Source organism: Antechinus flavipes, chromosome 3 (genome assembly GCF_016432865.1).
Source record: "Antechinus flavipes isolate AdamAnt ecotype Samford, QLD, Australia chromosome 3, AdamAnt_v2, whole genome shotgun sequence".
NCBI lineage: Eukaryota > Metazoa > Chordata > Mammalia > Dasyuromorphia > Dasyuridae > Antechinus > Antechinus flavipes.
This window is the reverse complement of record NC_067400.1, coordinates 2,392,766-2,409,265: the sequence shown is the minus strand read 5'-3', so window position 1 is coordinate 2,409,265 and position 16,500 is coordinate 2,392,766. Positions and strand designations below refer to the sequence as shown.

General features: G+C 54.2%; 1 protein-coding gene across 1 annotated transcript in view; it reads right to left on the bottom strand.

Moving 5' to 3' along the window:
* Positions 1-16,500, bottom strand: part of XXYLT1 (xyloside xylosyltransferase 1) — a 44,376-nt gene that overhangs the window by 6,482 nt on the left and 21,394 nt on the right. Inside the window, exon 3 of the mRNA XM_051985509.1 lies at positions 3,926-4,058. Coding sequence (XP_051841469.1) covers positions 3,926-4,058 — 133 coding nt within the window. The remainder of the gene's footprint in view (positions 1-3,925; positions 4,059-16,500) is intronic.

Here is a 16,500-nt window from a genome sequence, read left to right as displayed (position 1 = left end):
CACTCCAAGGCAGGGTGCCTCCCTCAGGGGGAGCAGGTTCCCCAGCAGAGGCTTGTTAGGGATAGTGGGGGGGCAGGGAGGCCCTACTCGTATGGTTCGGCCAGCGCCCCTCCCCCTCCCGGGCAGCCCCCCATGGCAGTGACTCTTTGTTCTTCTATCAAAGGCCTGAAGACGACGGAAGGTTCTCCAAGAACAACATTCACAGCTGACCGTGGCAGAGGCGGCCGAGGAGGGGAGCGGGCTGCGCCCCCTTCCTGGAGGCCAGCCTGTTTGTGGAAGCCCCCGCGGGGTGCCCCGGCCCAGGCTCCCCGGGCAGACAGATGTGACCTTCCTCTCACCAGCTCCCCGGAGGCCTCCGTCCAGCAGGCCTGAGCGGGCGCGAGGGGGCCCCTCTCGGAGGCAGCGTCCGGCCCGACCTCGGAGGGCCAATCTCCCCTCCCCCTTGTCCTCTGGACCCAGAGTCCCCCAGGTCAGGGCAGGGGAAGGAGCTTCCCCCCTTCTCTCTGGCTCCAGCTGGGGCTGCTCCCGACCACGAGATCGCCGCTCCGTGGCCCTGACGGAAGAAGCGGGACGTGCCCCCGTCTGCCCTCATTCCCAGCCCCCTACGTCTGTCCGGCCGGCAGGGGCAGGGCAGCTGCCTTCGGGGCCGAGGCCGGCACCTTGGGGGGATCTCCGACGAGGCAAGCTGTGGGGGGCGGGGGAGCCCCTGGGAGAGCTGCCCAGAGGGGACCAGGGCTCCAAGCAGAGGCCGGGGCCACTTGCTGGGCTGAGAATCCAGGGAAAGCCCGCGGGGTCCGTCGGAGGAGGGGCCCCCACCAGGCACCTTCCCCGTGGCTACTTCCTGCGTCCGGGGCCTTGGGGGGCCATTGGGTCCCGCCACATCCTGGGAGCTTCATCCTGCATTGAGTCTCTTCATGGGTCCGTCCGGTGAAGTCACCGGGTGACCCGTCGCCAAACCCCTCAGCCTGGGTCGGTCCGCCCCCCTGAGACGCCCCCTCGGCCCCTCTTCCCACCACTGCTCCTCCTCTACTAAGGAGCACTCGGCTCCTCCCCGGACCTCCCACGACGACAAGTCCCTTCCCCCGGCCCAGGCCTCAGGACCAGTTCTGGGCATCGCGGCCCCTCAGAAAACCCGGCACCTGGAACTGGACCAGACCGGGCCTGGCTGGGGATCGGGAGGCGGGACGAGGGGCTGGGCCCGTGGGCCGGTCCAGGACCGGGCTCCGGGCCTCCGTCTCCCTGGTCTTTATGGCACACACACAGCCCTCTCCGCTGTCCTTCCCCCCAGGGAGGAGCCCCCGGGAAAAGGGCCTGGAGCAAGGAGCGGCCAGAGGGAAGGAGGGCTGGGGTTAGCGGGGGCCCGCAGGGGGCCTGGGTGGGCAGCTAAGCCCGGAGCTCCCCGCTGGCCTCCATCTGCCACGCCCTGTCCTAGACCGCCCCCCGCCCCCCGCCTCGCAGAGGCAGGCGCTGCCCAGAGAACCGGACCGTTCTGGCCCGGCCAGCCCTCACCCCGCCCACTCGGGGGCGGAGCTAACAAAGGGGGCGTCCTCGGGCCACGCCCATCCTGAATCCCCCAAGGTGCCGAAGGGAAGCCCGGCGCCGGCTGAGGAAAAGGCGCTCCAGCAGCCGTCCCTGGCCGCCACCGGATGGGGAACCCCGGCTTCCCGCCGAGCAGAAGTTCCCTCAGAGGCGCACGGACCAGCCCGGGCGCAGGGTGGCGCCCCTCATCTTTCAGTTTTGATTAAGAAGAAATAGTCCCGGGCCTGGGGCAGGGAGCTCCGCCCTCTAGGGGGCGGTGCTGCCCCGGGCTTCTTGGATCCCCCAGCAGAGGCTCCAGCCCGGACACTCATGGGGGGGGGGGGGGAGGGGAGGAGGAAGGCCCCGGCGGAAGGTCCCGGTGTGAAAGGGCCGGGGAGGGGGAGGGAGGTCAAGGTCAGGGGGTGCCCGGGGGCAGGGGGCGGAGCCTCTGAGACCCTTCACGTCAGGAGCAGCTCCCGCAGGCTGGCGGGCCTCGGCTGGTTCGGGCCCCGCGGCGGGGACCTCGGCGGGCTCTGCTTTCCCTCCTGGCAGACAGAAGCAGCGGCAAAGGGAGGGGAAGCCCGGCAGCTTCCTCAGGCTGACCATTCTTCCTGGTCCGGGACATTTTGGGTCACCAAACACACACTTATTGATCCCCAGCATCCCTCCCTTGAAGAAGCCAGCATTTATTAAGCGCCTGCTGTGTGTCAGGCTCTGGGTCAAGCAAAAGACTAGGACGCAAAGAAAGGCAGAAGCCAGTTTCTGCCTGGGAGGAGGGGGGGGGGTTAGGGCCCCGCTTAGCCCGGGGCTCTCAGAGGGAAGGCTCCCAGATGGGGCTGGTAAGGGAGACGGGGGTGCCTTCTATGGGGACCAGCCGGAGGCGAGGCGCCAACTGGGGACATTAGGCGGGGAGGGAGGGAGGAGGGCGCAGGAGGAAGGAACGCTAGCAGAGGATCCTAGAGGCCCGGGGAGGCCCGGGGTGGGCTGGGCGGGGCCAGACCTGGGCTTTTGGCCGCGGAGGAGACGGAGTGAGGAGACCCTCCCCACCCCCACTCCAGCTACTGACGGTCCAGCTGAGGGGGGACATGGGGTGTTGGGGACAAGACAAGATGGCAGCAAAGAGACAGAGCCTCGGCCCGACCCCCTCAGTAACAGGGAATGGGGAAGACATGGCGGCTCCCACCCTCCCACAGGCAGAGAAAAAAGCCAGAGATCCGCAGAGGAGCCGGGGCTGGACACAGAGACCTGAGGAGCAACAGCAGGGAGACGGCGAAAGACCCCCGAGAACTGATGGGCTCACCCGGAAAGGCGGCTGCAGGGAGGGGGAGGGGGCAGGGTCCTGGGGGCAGCCAGAGCGGGGGACAATTCAGAGACAAGAGAGGAGCCATCGTGGCCAAGGCTGGGGGGGGGGGGGGAGGACTGAGAAGAGGGGGCAGTGAGTGATCACTGGTAATAAGAGAGGGAGGAGGGAAGAGGGAGGGAGAAAGAGAGAGACAAAGACAGAGACAGAGAGAGAGAGAGACAGAGACAGAAAGTGAAACAGAGAGAGACAGAGAGAGAGAGAAACAGAGAGAGAGAGACAGAGTGTGACCAAGAGAGACAGATAGAGGGAGTTTAGGCAGAAAGGGGGGGAGGATGTGGAGCCGCAGCTCATATGGTTAATCATCAATAATAATAATGATCCCATTGGTGGTCAGATAGCCCCGCAGCCCCTCACGGTCAAACAGGAGCCTCGTCTCGGCCTTCACAGCGACTGTGCTCCCCAGACACAGGGAGGGCGAGCCTGAGGGCTCTGGGCCATGCAAGGGGAAGGTCTGGACTCTCTGGACTCCAATGGCTACGAAAGCCCAGCGGTGTCCCGTCCCCCCCAGGCGGGCAGAACACTGGGGGGCCTCCCCCGCAGGGCCGGCTGGGGGTCCGAGGGTCCTCCCCTCTCTGTGAGCCACAGGACATGAAGAACAAAGCCTTCAAAAGTCACCCACGGTTCCAACGGCCCAGGAGGCCCTAGATCAGAGAGGGGGCAGACCTAGAAGCCCAGCAAGGCCGGCTTCAGTTCAGCGCGCATTTATTAGGCGTCCCTGGCATAAGGGCCTGCCCGCGGAGCCTCCAACAGAGACCTGCCTTCCAAAACCTCACAGTCTGATCGTGCCGGGAGGGATCCTAAGCTTCTCAGGCCCAGGATGCTAGCAGAGGCCCCCGGTGACGGGGAAAAGCCGAGGGCCCCCCGGTGACGGGGAAAAGCCGAGGGCCCCCCGGTCACGGGGAAAAGCCGAGGGCCCCCCGGTGACGGGGAAAAGCCGAGGGCCCCCCGGTGACGGGGAAAAGCCGAGGGCTCCCCCCCTCCCCAGTGATGGGGAAAAGCCCCCAAGTGAGGAGACTCTCCGCCCTCCGTCCCCCACGTCAGTACCTGTAGACCGGCTGCATCTCTCGGGCAATCCCAATGACGGCTCCCGGAGGGAAATTATCAAATTCTTCAAACAGCTCGCGGATATTGGTCTTGTGCTTCAGGTCCAAGTCCAGCTGGATTATCCGTGAGATTTCTGGAAGGGGGAGAGAACGGCTGTTCAGACCAAGGATCTTGGGGCGCCCACCTGGGCACGGAGGGACCACGCCAAAGGCTCCTTCCCCAACAGGGAAAGGATAAGTTGGGGGGGATGACGGGGGAACCCGGCGGCGCCAGAAGAGCCCTGCAAGCCGGGCACAGCTGTACCATCCCTCCCTCTCCTGCTGGCGTCCTGAGCGTCAGGTGAAATCAAAGGGCAAGGCAGCTTTCTGCAGAGGGACCGGCCCAGAAAAGCCTACTAAGCTAAGAGCCAGCGTGGCCTGCGGGGGGGCCGCTGGAAGCTTTCCCAGTAATTCGGGGGTAAAACGAGAGTGCTCAGAGATCCCGCGGCTCTGAAGCCTCAGAGATCCCAAGGGCAGTTTTACAGATGAGGAAACGGGCTCAGAGGCTGAGCTGGGCCAGAAAGTGCGGCGGTGAGGGCTGGGCCACTGCTGAGTAAGTTCTGGGGCTTTTCCCCCACAGCATCACGCCGCTCTCCTCCACTACCTGGGAGTAAAGAGATAATTACAAAGTCATTTCAAGAGTAACCCGAGAAGAACTTTCCTCCATCTGCCCTAAGACCTCCCAAACGGCCTGACGGAGTTTAATCCGTGTCCTTTGAATCAGGGGAAGCAAAAGCTCCGATCTCCTTTGTGGTCAGGAAAGATCTCCTGTAGAAAGTGGTACCTGAGCCGGCTTTAAAGGAAGCTTGGAGGAGATCATAGGTGGAAGGCCCTGGGCTGAATCTGAAAGTGGGAAATAAATGCGGGCTATTATGGAGGCAAAGGAGGGTGGGTGGCCTGAGGCACAGAGTGATGGAGGAAGGGGGTTAAAATCTACATATCAGTGAGATCAGAGACCCCGAGGAGAAGGAGGAGGAGAAGGAGGAGGGGGCAAAATGAAGAAACGAACCAACACCCGGCCACAGCTCAATCACTTTCCCCCCTCTCCTTGATCCCTCAACCCCTCCCTCTCCCTGACTCACTGGCCAGCTGAGCCATGTAAGGTTCTTGAGAGGAGGTGCCCACGCTAAAAGGGGCTGTCAAACAGCAGCACTGTCCCGCCCTCTTAATGAGACAAGCCCACATACTTGGCACAGGGCTGGGCACACATGGGCACAGTCCCCATGGCGCCTGACACAGATCTAGCCACAGTGGGCACTGTCCCTGTGGTGCCTGGTACAGGGCTGGGCATAATGGGCACAGTCCCCGTGTTGCCTGGCACAGAGCTGGGCCTGGCACAGGAGTGGGCACACAGTGGGAACAGTCCCCATGGTGTATGGCACAAGGCTGGGCACAATCCCTGTGGTGCCTGGTACAGGGCTAGGCACAGTGGGCACAATCCCCGAGGTTGCCTGGTACAGGGCTGGGCACACGTGGGCACAATCCCTATGGTGCCTGGCACAGATCTAGGCACAGTGGGTACTGTCCCTGTGGTGCATGGCACAGAGCTGGGCACACGTGGGCACAATCCCCATGGTGCCTGGCACAGATCTAGGCACAGTGGGCACTGTCCCTGTGGTGCATGGCACAGAGCTGGGCACACATGGGCACAATCCCCATGGTGCCTGGCACAGATCTAGGCACGGTGGGCACTGTCCTGTGGTGCCTGGCACAGGGATGGCACACAATGGGCACAATCCCCGTGGTATCCATTGCACCTGGTACAGAGTGGGCACAGTATCCACTGCACCTGGCACAGGGCTGGGCACACAGCAAAGGGCTCTGTAAAAACTGGTCGCTGACTCTCCTCCCGGCTGTCTGGAGGAGAGAACGTCAGAAGAAGGGGAGAAGCACAGGGGAGGAGCCTGCCCAACAATGGGAGCTGGAAAACCTTGGCTTGAGCTCAGTCCCTCCTTGGAAGAGGGCCGAAAACGAAAGAAAACCTTGTTTTTCTGACTCCTGCAGAGGCCAGAGGTCAGCGTGGGGCTTCCTTCCAGGGGGGAGCAGCCGCCCCACTGGGGCCTGTCCCGGCCCGGGTTCCAGGCTTAGTCAGCGCAGGATTTCCTGGAAAGGTCTTTGCAGCTCCAAGCTCCGCTCAGACATGGCGCTGGGCCCAGGGCTGCTGGGGGGAGGAGGAGGGCTCTGCCAGCAGCGCCCATGGCCTGGGCACAGGGAGGTGGGGGAGGCTGACCCCCAGACAGGGCCCAGCCTGGCTCAAGGGAGCTCTAGCCCGGGCTCAGAGGGGTCCCCGGGGCCCCGACGGCGGGGCCGGAAAGGAAGGCACGGCAGGGCCACTGCTGGGGCCCGGAGCTATGGCAGATTCAGGGGCTGGAGTCGCGACCACGAAGGCCGTGAGCTGCGCTCCGTGCCCGCAGAGACGGGCACACTGACCAGGCCTGAGAGAGCAGGGCCCCTCCAAGCACAGAGGCGAGGGACCCCCGGGGCAGAGCATCCCGTTCCCCACAATCACTCTCGGCGCTTTTGCAGCACCTTTTGCTGTTGTTCCAGGGCTCCAGGCTTTTTCTGGTTATGTCATCAAAAAGTGTCAATGCAAGCCGTGTTCCGGATAGGTCAGGGGACCCCAGAGAGAGCCCCCAATGAAAAAGGCTTAACTCTGTGTCTCCCCAGCCAGCGGCTCCTCGCCCACAGTGGGCAAAGCTGGCAGAATGGCAGCATCAAGGCGGGGCCGGGCACTCACTGAGGGCCGAGATCGGGGTGACCCTGAAGTCTGCGCCCCCGAAAGGACCAGAGCCTGGAAGGAAAGTCCTGAGAGGAGGAAGCAGGACCGGGATTTCCCCAGTGGGCTCGGCAGCAGGGGGTGCCCCCCAGGTGAGGAGAGATGAGACATCCCCTCCTTGGCGGGGAGGGCCCAGGAGGGGAGCAGAAGGGCCGGGGCGTCCAGGCCCCTCCCCCCATGTGGGTGTCCGGAGCCGAGCCAGGGCTCCTGGAACTAAGGGGCGGCCCATTGGGAGGGACTAGGAGACACTGCGATAAATATTCACATTTGCTAGGGAGGTCAGTGGTCAGCGCGGAGCGGCCCGGCCTGGAGAGGAGGCGGGCACTTCTGCCCTGGCACATCCCGGAATTTCCTGTTTTTATGACAGCTTTCAGTGAGTCGCCCAGAAAGTACCAGAAGGCGGAGGGCTCCTGGGGCGCAGTCTGGGGCCGGCAGCCCCCAGTGAAGGAGAGCCATCCGTCCGCTGGCCCCTCCCCGCAGGAGCACAGCCAGCCCCGGCCGCGGCTGGGCCCGGGGCCGGAGCAGGGAGTCTCTGAGCCCCGGGGCCTGCCATACAGCAGGCGCTAAATAAAGGCCCCTGACTCTGTACAAAGAACCTCTTCCCCTCCCCCCACCCACTTGCTGAGCGGCCTGAGCTCTGCCGGAGGTTCCACAGCCCCACGCCCACCCCCCCTCTGCCACCAGAGACGCTCAGGCCTCGGAAACGGCTCCAGAAGCGGCCAGTGGAAACCTGGCCCCGGAGTCGCAGCAGCTTCCAATTAAACGGCCACGGGACCGTCATCTGACTGGGGATGGAATTACCGCCCGGGGCCGTGACTGTCACTCAAAAGTCCAAACAAGCGCCCAAATCCCAAGGGGGAGGGGGAGGGGGAAGCCCATCCCGCCCCTCCGGCTGCAAATCCCAAACAAAAACAAGGCCGTAAATTCAATCAGGAAATTGTGATTAGCCTGACCTTACTGCGCCCAGGGCTGAATGATGGGGCAGGAACAAGGACGGGAAATAAATGGGGGCTGAGGATGCCGGGCTCCCCTTCTCTCTTTCCTCTATCCCCACCCCCATCCTGCCCTCTTTTCCTTCCCTCCCTCCCTCCTTCCCTTTCCCTCCTCTCCCTCCCTCCCTTCCCATTTTAAAATCATTCCAGACCTTTCCAAAGAAAAATATTTACAATATTGAGGGCACATTAAATCTCAGCCTAAGATTCTCAAGGGGAGAGAAAAGGGTCAAATAGTGGGAAATGGAAAACCAGGAATTCTGGACCTTCACATGACGTCAACTTGGAAAAGATCTCCCCGCCCAGAAGGCCCCGGGACAGCTGGAAAAGACACTGCCAGAAAATGGAGAGCCCCTGCTCCCAGTGTCAAGTGGGATGCTATCCCAGCATCTGTCGGGGCAGAGCACAGCCCTTCTCAACAGCAATGACTCAACTCATCCAAAGAATGAAAAGCTGCAAGCTTTCCGTGGGCAGGAGGGTGACCACTCTGGCTCTTCTTGGTGTCAAGATAGCTAAAATTGATTTCTTTCTTGCACAAACTCCTATTCTGAAGAGGTTTAAAAGGCCATGAGTCCTGGAGAAAACACAGAGTCTTTCATCTTGCTATTTACATGACCCAGAAGGCCCTCATTGCCCCTCTTTCTGTTTTTCCTGCTTCTTCTTAGCTTCCCACTTGGGTAATGACAGCCACAGATTTCTGTCCTGAAAAATCATGGGTTTGTTAGGAAAGTCCCAATAAACCCAATTATGTGTTCCTGGCATTGTAATGCTCCCTCTGGGGGGGGAGGGGAAAGGGGGGACAAACTGCCAGCCCCCGAAATCCACCCTGTCTGCTTCTGCTTCTCATTATGGTTTCTAAAAATGAGGGACCTTCGGGGAGTGACCAAAGCCCCTGCATCTCATTCTGACTGCAAACCCACTGAAAAAGCTTGATTTGTTTTCCATCCTCCAGACCTTAGAGTAGCTCAGGCTAAGGAGGGGGGCTCTTCTTGTCCAAGTCCCCCAGAGCACGGTGGGCACTGATGGCAGCCCCCAAAAGCTCCTTAACAGACCCTTCTTCCCAGCTGTTTCTGTAAGCAAGTACAGCTCATTTTCCAAGGAAGGCCAAACTTTGTTCATCTGCCAAAAGAGAGGCTCGAAGGACTCTCCTATCTTGGGGAATCAGGATCTAAAATCAACAAACGGCAGACACAGAGAAGGTCTGGCATAGGATTGGATGCATATCTATGTTCTTCTGGGGGCAAGAAGAGGATGGGAAAGAGTGACAAGGAAGTAACTGCATACAGCCTAAGAAAACCCTTCCAAAACCATCAGAATCAGCCCCAAATGCAGAGAGGTAGTTCATGAAGCAGGTTCCCATCACTGGGAGTATTCCAGCAGCTTGTTTTTAAAGTAAGATCCCTCTCTAGCCAAAGAGATCTTAAAGGAGGGAAAGGGACCCATATGTGCAAAGATGTTTGTGGCAGCTCTCTTTGTATGGCCAGAAACTGGAAACTGAGTGCAAGCCCATCATGGCAGAATAAGTTATGGTATAGGAATGCTATGGAATATTATTGTTCTATAAGAAACAACCAGCAGGATGATTTCAGAGAGTTCTGGAGAGACGTACATGAACTGATGCTGAGTGAAATGAGCAGAACCAGATCATTGGACACGGCAACAACAAGATTATAGGAAGATCAATTCTGATGGATGTGACTGTCTTCAATAATGAGATGATTCAGGCCAGTTCCACTTGTTCAGTGATGAAGAGAGCCGTCTACACCCAGAGAGAGGACCATGGGAACAGAGTGTGGACCACAACAGAGCATTCTCACTCTTTTTGTTGTTGTTTGGATTTTGTTTTCTCTTTTTTTTTCCTTTTTGATCTGATTTTTCTTGGCTAGCAGGATAGATGTGGAATTAGAGAAGAATTGCACGTGTTTAACACATATTGGATTACTTGCTGTCTGGGAAAGAAGTTGGGGGGAAGGGAGGGAAACTATTTGGAACACAAGGTTTTGTAAGATTAATGTTGAATGTATTGGTCAACCTGCCATCTGGGGGAGGGGGGACGGGGAAAGAGGGGAAAAATTGGAACAAAAGGTTTTGCAGTTGTCAATGCTGAAAAATTACCTATGCATATATCTTGTCAATAAAAAGCTCTAATTTTTTAAAAAGAAAAAAAGGATTCATGTTGAGTTATCCTTGCATATGTTTTGAAAGTAAAAAGCTTTAATAAAAAAAATTTAAGTGAGCTTCCTTCAATGGACAGCCCTAAGGTTCTTTCTAACACTGAAATTTTGAAGCTATCAAAAGGCTAATTAAATTGGAAAATCAAAGCACGGGGTTTACATATATTACAATTCTGAGAGAAAAAAGCAAGCAAACAACAGAAAAGGTGAAAGTACGATGTGGTGACCCACACTCAGTTCCCAGTCCTCTCTCTGGGTGCAGATGGGTGCAGATCCATCAGAATTGATTTTGTGGCCGTGTACAGTGATCTTGTGGTTCTACTCACTTCACTCGGCATCAGTTCATGTAAGACTCTCCAAACGTCTCTGTATTCATCCTGCTGATGGTTTCTTCCACATGTTTATATTTTTAAGGCCAATAAAAGGCAATTTTCTCAAAAAAGAAAAGGGAAGGAAAAAAATCAAATGACAAAAATCAGCTAAGAGGAGATCCCAGAAACGAATATCAAGGAAAGGTAAAATATTCTTTCTCTCTATAGCAAGTCGTATGAAGTACTGGGGCTGTACAGACTTTACAATATTAACAACAAAAACCCAACACACCAAGGCAGCAACAAAACAGAAATAAATAATTGCCATGATTCTGAGTGTCCATGACCTGCCCAGAAGGTGGGGCCCCAAGAACTCTGCCAAGGAGCCCGCCCCTGTCCTGCCCCGCTCTGGAAGGCCTCGGGCGCAAACAGCGGGGAGCAGAGTCCACGGTCTGGACACGCCGTTCTCTCCGCCGGCCACAGGTTGGGAATCTGGGCTGGGGCCAACGAGGCTTACACGGAGCCAGTCCCACCTGCGCCGCCTGGCCCAGTTACCAACTGACCGACTCCGGAGGGAACGGAGCGGCGCGCCCCGGCCAAAGAAGCAGAAGCGGGAGGCCCGTGGGAGGCCCAGAGGCCATCCAGCCCAGCTCCCCAGGCTCCCCCACTTGCCCGAGGTCGCCCCAGCCTCGGGCGGCACCAAGGCTTTCTCGGGGGTCCTGGAAACTCCCCGTGGGCCAGTGAGAGCAGGAGCAGCCCGGGGGGCAGCCGGCAGGGCGGCAGAAACCAGCAATGGGACGGAGGGGAAACGCCCGCGGTCTCCTAGGACATTCCTTATTCCTCACTCTGTGGAAGATCAGACCTGGGAAAAACGCGGTTCCGAGAAAAACGAGCCGACAAACAATAACAAAGGAAAAGGGGGGACGCACGCTTGGGTGCCCACTCAACCTGGAGCATTAAGCGCAGAGAGCGCGCAAGGCCCTGGCGCCGGGGACTCCTGAACTGAGCCGGGGGCAAAGGGCCGGAGGCAACCAGGCCTGCGCAGAGCTCGGGGCCCTCGAGCAAAGAGCCCGGGGCCTTCAGCCCGGCGCCCCTCCCCGCGCCGTGAGCACCGCGTGCTCTGTGCGTGGTTCTGCCCCGGTTTGACTGTTTGGGGCAGTTGCTGGGTGGCCTGCTCTCACCGGGCCCGGGCCTCCCCCCGCCCCCCCATCTCCATCCACGCGGCACAATTTCCTTGCCCAGGGAGACGACTCCTCAGCCTTCATTCTCAGACCCAAGCCCTGGCCGTGTTTGTGCAGCGGCGCTCTCCCCTCACCCTCAGGACTGAGGGGCGCTGCCCCAGCACCCGGCACAGGCTTTCGGAGCCCGAGGTGGCCACTGGGCCAAGGACGCGGCCCTGGCCATCCGCAGCCCCCAGTCACACTCAGTCTGCAGCCATTTCTGCCAATGGAGACGCTCAGCAGCGTCTTTAGATTCTGGATTGTCATTTCTCTGATTGCCGGGAAATTTCAAGCAGATTTTTATTTATTATTATAGAGTAAAACTATAATTAATTTTTTGTTTTGTTTAAGTAATTGGGGTTAAGTGACTTGCCCAGGGTCACCCAGCCAGGAAGTATTAAGTGTCTGGGATCAAATTTGAACTCAGGTCCTCCTGACTTCAGGGCCGGGGCTCTATCCACTGCACCACCCAGCTGCCTTACGATTAGTTATTAGGCAGCCAAAGTTATATATTTTTAAAAGGTCCCATGTAGGCAGAGGGACCTTTTTTAATGTAAAGAATATCTACTAAAAATCAAAAGTAAGGGTTATGGGCAAGAGACACAGAAAAGACTCCCCAGGAAAGGGGAGTCACAGCAGGTTCCCTCTCCTCCCCCCCTCCCCACCTGACAGTGTTGGAACAGCTAGGAGCACTAGAGAGGAAGGCGTAGAACTGGGACAAGCAAGAAGACAAGAGAAGGATATTCAGGGTATAAAGAGAGGCAAAGAAGAAACAAAACACTATTTGCTGACAAGATGCTGTTTCACTGAGAAAGTCCTAGAAAATCAGCAGAGACGCTGGCTGAGGACCATTCGGCAAAGTTTCAGGCGACAGAATAGACACAAAAATCAGTATTTCCTCATAAAACAGTAAAAGCCATGACGCAATAATAAAAATAAATAGGAAATTCCATCAAAATAACCATGGAGGGAGCCACTAAGGCCCAGAATCCAACCATGGCCGGGGGCCACAATATTCATGAGGGCACCCAGAGCTGGATTAAAATAAAACTGAGAAAAACTGAGCAACAACAATAAAAATCCAGCAGGACACGGGGCATTCCCGTGTCGTTTTGTAAGTCACTGTGGGACCCAGAGGGATCCCCCTCAGTTTGGGGGTCCCTTTTCTGTCAGATTAGACACCACAGAACATTCCCACAGATGCAATATTCTTTCATTCTTTCTTTGATCTTGAAGCACAAAGGCCCCGTCTGTCTGCTGTTCATCCCTCTCTCCCAACTTACAATATCAAGGCAAATAATGAATAGGAGTCAAGGCAGAGGGAGACAGCACGTCAGGGCCCCAAACTAAGAAGCAGCAATCAGCAAAACCATTTAGAATTTTTTTTTTAAGCGACAGAGAGCCATAGGACAGACTAGACAAGAGTCTAGGAAGAAATGGAACTCGATCACCTGGTGTTAGATAAATAAATTAGAAAAGAACTGCCTATTGATTAAAAAAAAAAAACAAACCTCCTGAGAAAACTGAAAAGCCATCTGGCAAAAATTAGTTCAGACCAATACCTTAGACCACACTCCATATTATATTCGAAATGGATACATGTCTTTCATATTAAAGAGCAAACTATGTTTTAAAAGTTAAATAGTTCAAATACCTTTCTCAGATATGGACAGGAAATGGATTTTTAGCCAAAGGAGGGATCGGGGCAACCATAAAGAGCAGATAGTCAACTTTGACAAACACAGGATAAGAAGGGAAGTGGGCAAACTTTTTTTAAAGTTTGATATCCAAGATATATAGACAATAAGTCATATGTATACATGTATGGCTCTATGTATATATATGCATATATCATAGAGACACTTATAGAATACCAAGCATTTTGTTAATATTATAAATCACACAGAATATATACATATATATGCACAACTAGATACTTTTATATTTTTATTATGTAGTATTAACATTATACATAATATATATAAAGATCTCTCTATATCTATATCTATATCTATAAAAAGAGACAAAGAGAGATCAAATAAACCAAATGCCATTTCCCAGTAGAAAAGGAATCAAAGGATTCGAATAAATCATTCTCAAAATTAGGGATTTTTTTTTTTTGACAAGACAACTGGGGTTAAGTGACTTGCCCAGGGTCACACAGCTAATAAGTATCTAAGATTGCATTTGAACTCATATTCTCCTCTACTGACTCGGGGACCAATGCTCTACCCACTGAGCCATCTAGCTGCCCCAGAATAAATCATTCTCAAAGGAAGAATTACAAACTATTATCAGTCACATTAACAACATATTAACAGACAAATGCACTCCAAACAACCCCGAGGTTCTTCACCCTGCAAAGTGACAAAGAACAAAAGGTGGGGGCGTCAGTGGGGGAGAGGCGCGCTGGTGCATTGTTGGTAGAGCTGTGAAACGAAGACCACTTTGGGAGTCACTAACAGCGCACAGCACACAGACACTCTGCCCCGTTAAACGCCGCCTGTCCCTAAGGAGGAAACAGGACCAATGCCCATTGGGCACATATACTACCTGTATAACCGTAACGGTATACTATATGTAACTATGACTGTATAACTGTGCCCAGGTGGGGAAGAGAAGGAGCCAAGGTGAGGACGTCATAGAAGAGAGAGGGGCCCGGGCCGGCAGCATAGGAAGATGGGGGGAGGGGGCGGAGAATACTAGAGGAGAAGTCGGAGCAGCACTGAACTAATCCAGAAGCATCCATTAAGCACCTACTGTATAAGACTCTGGGCAGACTGAGACAAAAGTTAAGCCCATACAGTAGACTTGGAGTCCATGCTGGGATTTACCAGAAGTTAGACAGTCAATCATATAATATATACAGTCAATCAACATACAATTACTAAGCACCTACTGTGTGCCAGGTGGACAGAGATACAAGAAAAACAGTCCCTGTCCTCAAAGAGCTTCCATTCTGATGGGGAAAAAAACAGCCCCCAAAAGGGAGATGGCAGGAGGATGGGGGAGGGAAGGGGAGGAACGAAGGCATTGGTACCGGGCACAGGGGCAGGAGGGCAGGCTGGCCGGGGTCCTTAACAGCATGGAGGCTCCAGGAGGAACTCAGGAATGGGAGAAGGGAGAAGGAACAGGTCTCAAGGAAGGATATTCCATAAAGAGCAGGTCCGGGAAAGGAAGGATGACCGTCTCTGAATGTCTCTCTCTCCCTGCAGTCCCCCACACTGCTGGGCTGCCACCTCTGGACAATCCCAACCGAAAGACTGGCTCCCCACCATTACACGCCTCATTCATAAGAACAGCCTCCACAAATCAGGGGGCCACTATGGACCTTTAATCTAGTCCATCCTCCTGATGAGAAAATTGAGGTCCACAGACATGAAATGTGATTTAGCCACAGTCACCTGGGCCAGGAGCCAAATCCCAGGAATTGATTGGGGGGAGGAGGGGGCATTACAGAGCTTCTGGAGGGGAAGGGCGGGGGGGGGGGGGGGGGGATGTCCACACTGAGTGCTTGACATGGGTCTGGACCAAGACAAAAAATACCATGTTGAGACTTGGGGGCCTGGAGGAAGCTGAAGATGAGAGGGGGATGGAGCGGCAGGACCACGGAGAGTGCCCAGAGCCCTAGCAGGCAGCAGCCAATCCTCTGCATTGGCCCCACGACAGGCGACAAGTCCCAAATGGGTGAAAGCAGCTGCCCTCCTCAAGGGATTTGTGGCCCCGAATCAAAAACCTTTGGGAGCTCGGGTCAGTGTTTCCTGAGGCTAGCCAAGCTAAACAATCCAGGAAATATGGTCCAAATCACCTGGGGTTCCCCGCCACAGAGAGCATGGCTTCTGCAGCCATCTCGTCTCCCAAGATCAGGGTCCCCGGACGGAGCAGGCAGGAGCCTCCAGCCCCAGTTCTGAACAGCCACGGACAAACAGTGACTGACCACGGCCACACACAGACATCTGTTGGACTTGGGGTGTGTGGCAGCCAGGAATGCTGGACCAAGATTAGGAAAACAGTCAATATAATCAATCATATTAGAAACAAACAACAACAACAAACCCAGTAAACAAGAAAGAAGCTAAGAAACTGAACATAATTTTTTAAAAGTTAAATTGCAAAACCGCTGGAGAATACGGAACAGACACAATAAGAAGCATACATAATTCTGAACTGTGCATGACACATTCACAAAAAAAAAAAAAAATCATCATATAAATTAGGCCATAAAACAAATACAAAAACCCAGAAATATTAAACATATGTCTTACTGGCCATAATGTAATAAATTCATTAAGGGCCTTTAAAGCAAAAATTAAAAATTAATTGGAAACTAAATAATTTAATTCTAAATAATAGATGGGTCAAAGAACAAATCATAGAAATATTCAATAATTTCATTAAAATAATGACAACAGTGAGACAACATATCAAAATTTAATGGATACAACCAAAGCAGTACTTGGGATAATGTTATATCTCTGAACACTTTCAAAAACAAAAGAAAGAACAAAAAATCAAATTGAACATGCAACAACAACAAACGAGAACTCACTATTTGACAAATTCAGAAAACTGAAAAATAGTATGGTAGAAACTAGGCATTGACCAACATCTAACAATCTATACCAAGATAAGGTCTTTATGGGTTCATGAGTTAGATATAAAGGGTAATGATATAAATAAATTAGAAGAACAAGGGATAATTTACTTTTCAGAGCTGTGGGGAAGGAATTTATTGCCAAAGAAGAACTAGAGAATATTATGAAATGCAAAATGGATAATTCTGATTACATTATATTAAAATTAAATTGAAAAGTTTTTGCACAAACAAAATCAATGCAGCCAAGATTAAAATGGAAGCAGAAAACTGGGGGGGGGGGCGGAAATTTTATAGCCAATGTTTCTGAAAAAGGCCTCATTTCTAAAATACATAGAGAACTGACTCAGATTTATAAGAATGCAAGCCATTCTCCAGTTAATATGCGGTCAAAGTATATAACAATTTCTAAATGAAGAAATTAAAGCCATATCTAGTCATACTAAAAATGCTCTAATTGATAAGAGAAA